At 39.3% G+C, this 7,258-nt stretch overlaps 1 protein-coding gene across 1 annotated transcript; it reads right to left on the bottom strand.

Moving 5' to 3' along the window:
- Nucleotides 1-5,298: 5,298 nt before the first annotated feature.
- LOC135462866 (uncharacterized) lies at nt 5,299-6,861 on the bottom strand. Its single transcript, XM_064740157.1, has 2 exons — nt 6,809-6,861; nt 5,299-5,584 (listed from the first exon to the last, which is right to left on the bottom strand). The coding sequence occupies exons 1-2, from the start codon at nt 6,859-6,861 to the stop codon at nt 5,299-5,301; spliced, it is 339 nt and encodes a 112-aa protein (XP_064596227.1).
- Nucleotides 6,862-7,258: the final 397 nt, after the last annotated feature.

Raw genomic sequence — 7,258 nt, 5'->3', positions numbered from 1 at the left:
CCTTCCAAAATAATTTTGTAAAAAGACTTGGAAAGCTGAGGATAAACGTTATATAAGTTTTCAAGCCAAGCGGACGGGATTTGAAGATTTAATTTTGGACAAGGGAGGTAATTCAGAGGATGCCAATTAAATTTCCATAATGTGAGAATGTCTTGTGGCCGTGCAAAGGTCGCCATTTCCAAAGATTTTGAAATTCACAGCTCTCTTCTGAGAGTTTTCTTCTGTTTACAACAAAAAAGCGTAGTTACAAGATGCTGTGAAAGTACATCATCATCTCACGTTTTACCGCAGTCAATGTGTTACAAAATTCCCACCACTCATGCACCAAAATTATGTACAGTTACAGATAAAATGACTAAACGTACTAATTAAATGGTAAGTCGATTGCTGTAAACATAGGGTTGTAGTTAATTGCATTTATAGAATACTTTTTTAAATATTTAATTCATTTGTCATGGTAAAGTATTTTCAGTGCTTTGCTGCGTCGAAAAAATTAGAAAAATATTGTGTAACATGTACAGCGAATCGATACAGCGTATGTAGCTAGCTGTGGTTAGGTTTATGACAAACTTCCAAGCATGAAAACCAAGCTCAAAAGGGGAGTTGGACTCGAACTCGCGCTATCATTGTCATAGGTTTCCCCATGTTTCCTCCCACCATCTAAAATCAGTTGAATACAGAAATACACATGATGTGTACCACAGTCGAACATTAATTCTTGCAAACTTGCACACAAACATTAATAATGTACCTCTGCACACATCGTCTTTTATTGTGTACCTACACGTTACTTTTTTACACATTTTTAGAGTAATGTTGGCCGAAATCGCATAAGTGAAATATTCTTGAGTACGGCGTTAGTGAATATATAAAATCATTGTCCTTAGACTGATCGTCTTCCTCAATAAACCTATTCTAGATTTTAAAAGACTTTGATAATGATGCTAATACAGTAATCCGTCCGCATGAACACATTTTGTCCACCTTTCCTAATATTTCTTTTCAATCTCCGGGGATGCATGCTTATTCTTATCTCCAACTGCAAAAGTACAAAGTATGAAAATCAACCTTAACCGAGAATCTCGTAAAAGATTGAACCGGTTGTAAGACCGGCCCGACAGCACAGTTTGTAGAGCGTTCACTTCGGTAGCTGTAGATCCAAGGTCAATCCTTGATCAGGTCAGACCAGAGAAAGCTGTATCTTCCTCGTTCAGCGTTCAGGCGTTCAGCATTAAAAGGATAGTGCAACGACTGGTTGACCCGTATCAGTATAATTGCTCGGGTGGGGCGACTCATCGGTAAGTCGTCTCAGTGAAGCAGCACTAGATAAAAGAGCGGTGGAAATCCACCCTGCAATAAGGAGGCATATTACATGCACTCTATGGATTCCTTCGTCGTCATGCGACTAAAATTGTTAAGTGCGACATTAAACCCTAAGCACTCATTCACTCGCTCACTCAAATGGCCGTTGACTTTGGGAATCGTCAGTAACAAGTCATGACCTGAAGAAAAGCACCAGAAATATCCAACAGGCACTCAGTAATATGCTTGCTCTCTTAGGTTATGAAAGAAAAAAACGTCTTTGGCTCAGGACATCCTTTAATTTGAAAGGAATGATAAAGATACCTGTATATGAATTGGCTGAAAAATATGAGCAAGAGATATTAAAGGTTTTAAAATAACTTACCAGTTAAGACTCTGGTGTTATCTGTATGACCTTAATCAGACAGACGTTCAGTAATGCAACATCGTGAAATTCATCTTCATTAACTGATCAAAACTGACTGATGAAGATTTAAGAGATACCAGAACAAAACCGGTTGCATAAATGAATTATAAATCTATATATATGTGTGACATGAGCGTCATGGAATCATTGGCGACATTTTTTAAGCTTTCAAAATTCACAATAGATTGTTACTGGGAGTTATTATTTACGTTATTATGGTACGTGATTTACGGTAAAACTTTATGCATGCAGGTGTGTGAAAGTGTATGGTACATGATTGACAATAAAACTTTATGCATGTCGGAGTGTGATACGTGATACGTAAACTTTTATACATGCAGGCGTGTTGAAGTGTGTGGTAAGTGGTTTACCGTAAAACATTATGCATGTAGGTATGTTGAAGTGTGTGATACATGATTGACAATAAAACTTTATGCATGTCGGAGTGTGATACGTGATACGTAAAATTTTATACATGCAGGCGTGTTGAAGTGTGTGGTAAGTGGTTTACCGTAAAACATTATGCATGTAGGTGTGTTGAAGTGTGTGATACATGATTTACGGTAAAACTTTATACATGTCGATGTGTGGAAATGTGTGGTACATTTTTGTTTAAATACTGGTTTTAGGGTCACTTTTCTGGCGGATATCGTGGCCCATCAAATCAGTGTTTTTTTTTTTTAACACATGAATATTTTGGATAGATAATGGCAGTGCGTTGGTATACTATTTACATATGTACATGAGTCAGTTAGTGGAATTAATTCTTTTTGTGGTAGCATATGTATGGTTTATTGTATAGGTTCAAATATAGCCATGGTCAATTAACGGAAAAGGGATAAATAATAAGCTATTTACAGAGATTAACGTTATCTTTACATTAGAAATACGTAGATCTACATTACAGAATTACATTGAGTTGCCTATACAGAAATTTAGACAGAGAGAAAACAACAGTAGTGCTTTTATTTATTGGTTAACAGTTTTTTTTCTCTTGTTTCCTCCTCTTTGACGTGGAGTTTAGGAGCTCCCGCCGCTTATATCGGACGCCGTCCAGGAAAAACCAGCGTACTGGAAACATGTGCCTGTAACAGGTGCGACAAGTATAGTTGAGGAGCAAGGATGTCAGGCCTCATCCACTTAGTTGAAGCAAGAGATAGTCCTATTGTTATTATATCTTTCATGTTTCTGGTCTTATTTTCCTTGGTGTTAATTTTCTTTGGTCCCATGGGTCTTCTTGTTGTGTTTCCTGTCTTCTTCTTTACTTGATTTCCTTTCCTATTTCCAATTTTTATTCGTGGCCTCCCATGGCGGCACAGAAAGCACGTTTCATAGACCGGCAGAACAGTTCCTGGACAAGAGTGTTTAGGTGCACTCCGTCGTTGGCTAGAATTTGCTTTTGTTGTCGGATCAGTCCCCTAGGTGGCCAATTGGGTGTTTGTCAGCTTCTTGTTAATTTCATGGATTTTTGTATTATAAATGTGGACCAAAATTCGCCAAGTTACCTGACGGTAAAGAAGCTGGCTGATGTAGATCCTTGGAATTTGGAATTTCGATTTAAGTGCACCAACATAGTCTAAAATATCAGCGCAAATTGCTGATGCTGATTTGTGGGAGTCCGCATCGTTTCACCCAATGTGTGGTACATGATTTACGGTAAAACTTTATACATGTGGGCCTATATTCCTTCACTCGATCTGTGACAACACACCATTTTTAGTATTTCCAGACCAGTGACGTCTCAAAAAAAAATTTTTTTTCTTTGTTTTTTTTTAAATATACGTTGTGCAATGTTTTAGCTAGTAGTGTACGTGCAACATTTCAACAAATTGTTTCACAGAGTCTGGCTCTAAATCCATACTGATATTATGGTACATAATGTTAGTTAATTTTTTTATTGACAACTCCTTTATCAAAACGCGACATGATATGATTTTAAGCCTATATTGGCTACATTTATTCACAGTTTAAAGCTTTTGCTTAAAGCTTTTCGATTGAAATCTCATCTAAATTTTGAAGGTTTTCATTTCACATATACAGTACAGTTACTCTCTTGACTAACAACTGATTTTTAATAAGTAGACTGCTTCGATTGCCTACTGGTTAGAGCGCCCGCCTCGAAGTCTGGAAGCCTGGGATCAAACCCGGGTCGGGTCATACCAAAGGCTTTAAAAATGGTCAAGTTGCTGCCTCGCTTGGAGCTCAATACTGAGAGGTTAGAGCAAGGAAACAGGATTGGTTGGCCCGGTGTCAGTGTAATGTAACTGGGTGGGGTGTCATGTCTGGTGTCTTCCGCCTGATGCTTCAGTGGTATTTTGGCCACATAGACACGCCCTGCCACAAGAGTCTACAGGCTTATACTACAGCCGACGTCTACAGGCTTATACTTCAGCCGACGTCTACAGGCTTATAATACAGGCGACGTCTACAGGCCTATAGAACAGCCGACGTCTACAGGCTTATACAGCAGCCAACGTCTTCAGGCCTATACTACAGCCTAGATCTACATGCTTATACTACAGCCGACATCTGCAGGCTTATCTGCAGTCTATGACTTACACTACAGCTATTCAGTACAAGCTTAATTTTACCAAAACCTATATTTGCATGAATATGCCAGTCTAGAGGCTTATACTAGAACCGATGTGTTTGTAGAGGATATTACACGGTGACGACTGAATACCATAGACATTTTGAGATATGCTGAAATAATAACCCACGAGACCCGCGTTGATAAACTACCCAGCATGTTTCTTTCTTCTGATTTTGAAGGATGTGATCAAATCTGTTGAATACTTTATAAGTGTTCAGAATAAAAAAAAATGCATTGGAGTCAAGTTCTTTATTTTGGAGCTTTATCCCTTGAAGCGGTTTGACCCAGAGGCCTCTCACCAATGCGATGGCAGTGAGTTCAAGTCCAGCTCATGCTACCTTCCTCTCCGACTGTGCACTCTGCCCAGTTTCCTCCCACCATAATGCTGGTTGCCATGGTATATGAACTAAATATGTAACGGCCTCTTATGAAATTTCATAACATCACGATCCATGCGATCTGATCATTATATCCAAGTGAAATACAATAAAGTAAGAATCCACTATGTGAACAATTGACAAACCTGTTTCTGACGATAATAAAATTAGATAGATAATCATTCCTTGGTCATTTACACTATTTGCTTAAATGTGTTCTGAATGCTTGTTTGCTGTTGATTGTTTTTATTGCGCTTCATCCATGCTTCAGCTCCCTAGGGAGCTGCAAACGACACACAAACCACCCCGAAATCTGTGTTGTGCACTCAGAAATATTTAATTGTTTTCATTATGATTCTTTGTGAACAGGTTAACAAAGGTAGAAAGATAAAAAAAAATAAAAACAGTGGAAAGTCATCCTAATTAAAGCACTGAAAGTGGTAGAAGAGTAAACCGATACTATGAGATCGCGTTATCGGTATAGAGAGAGTGAAACGATTCAGAAACATTTCCAGCATGAAACTGAAACTTATGAGAGTTCAAACATTGGAAACCATGTACGGCTGGGATTGACAAGATGGTCTGTTTGTTTCATTTCTCTAACTATCGCCGTCATTTCCACCGTTGTCTCCACCGTTGTCTCCGCCGTTGTCTCCACCGTTGTCTCCGCCGTTGTCTCCACCGTTGTCTCCACCGTTGTCGTTCCCATTATCGTTGCCGTTGCCATTACCATTGCCATTCCCGTTGTCGCCGTTGCCATTTCCGTTGCCATTGCCGCCGTTGTCTCCATAGGCGGTCGTCTCTGAAGTCAGCAGTAAACATACAAGGAACACGGCACACAGAATAATGCTGGTTTTCATCTTGCCGATTGGACGAATTGCCGATCTGTAAACAAACAAAACCAGTGGTGAAATAAAATGACACATTTGTTTTTACACCAAAGAAATAAGTTGCCACAGAGATACGATTACGGTGGTTAATCTGTGTTTTCCTGTACAGTAATTTCAAGTCGCCTTCAACATTAGTTCTGTCATCTTGTCATGATATTTGTTTGCTAGCCCTATGCGCGCCCAGTTATGGACATAGTGCTAGCTGTATCACTGGATTGAGATGTACTAGACAGTAACGTAACACAATAGCGACGGAAAAAGTAACTTGGAATGAGAATAAATTTCAACCTGTAAAGGTAAGTGAGTGGGTGCTTAGGGTTTAACGTCGTACTTAACAATTTTTCAGTCATATGACGACGAGAATCTGTAAAGGAAACACAACCAAATTTTGATCTTTCTCATTCTGAATTTTTAAGGATGTGGAGGACGACGCAATGAAGGCATTCCACTTGTAAGAGCACAAGTGCTGTTTATTCTTCTTTATGTCAAGATTGGAACCTTTAGAAAACCAAGCGGTTACATTGCTTGTCCAGTACCCTTCTCAGTCAAGGAGTTTTTATGAATCTAGTGGTCAAGACCGACATTCATTAACAACCATGAAGGTCCGTTCCAATTCGATAATAGCAAGACACATTTCCCAAAGAATCTGTTACACCATTTCCTTAAGAACCTGTTACACCATTTCCTAAAGAACTTGTTACACCATTTCCTTCAGAACCTGCTACACCATTTGCTAAAGAACCTGCTACACCATTTGCTAAAGAACCTGTTATATCATTTCCTAAAGAACCTGTTACACTATTTCCTAAAGAACCTGTTATATCATTTGCTAAAGAGCCTGTTATATCATTTGCTAAAGAACTTGTTACACCATTTCGTAAAGAACCTGTTACACCATTTCCGGAAGGAATATGTAAGAAATATTACATAAATAGCAAATAAGGCAGGTAACGCTGAAGAGAGAAGTACTGCCCACTTTCCAGTGATGCGGGGAAACAATCGATATTGTAGTCCCGTGATTACATGTTCCTAGGTTACTCCTTCGGTGGCCTAGTGTTTAGAGCGTCCACCTCGAAGTCGAGAAACCTGGATTAAACCCGGGTCGGATAATAGGAAAGACTTTAAAATGACATGTAGTTCCTGTTGTTGCCTCGCATGGCGCTCATCACTTCGAGGTGAGACTAACGAAATGGGGCAGGCTGATGTCAGTATAATGTACCTCGGTGGGGTATCATGCTTGGTGTCTTCCGCATGATACGTCAGTTCATCCATTCATGTGCCTTGGGCCTTGGTGACAAAACACAGTGGTCTGTTCTCTTTCGTGTAGTGTTACAAAACGTTCGCTTGAGGCCACTTGCCTTCCATTCATATGACACGTCACAAGCGGGAAAGTTTGACAATATAACTGGGCAAAGATTACGCGAAAAATTCTATAGTATGGCGCTTAAAAACAATGCAGTAAAAATATCACATTTAGAAAAGAATATTTTAGAGCTTACCTTTTACAAGGAATTTGTAGAAGACAGAACTTCAATGGGTCGTCGTCGGGTGAAAGTCGGGTGTATCGTCTGGTAGCAGCGTCAAATTTCCCACCTTTTATAGAGGCAATATACAGTAGGACATTGTCAGGAAATCACGCGGATGACATAAATATTAGGTTAATAAGGTG

Source organism: Liolophura sinensis, chromosome 1 (assembly GCF_032854445.1).
Source record: "Liolophura sinensis isolate JHLJ2023 chromosome 1, CUHK_Ljap_v2, whole genome shotgun sequence".
Classification (NCBI taxonomy): Eukaryota; Metazoa; Mollusca; class Polyplacophora; order Chitonida; family Chitonidae; genus Liolophura; species Liolophura sinensis.
Note: the sequence above shows the minus strand (reverse complement) of the source record. Positions and strands in the feature narration are given on the sequence as shown.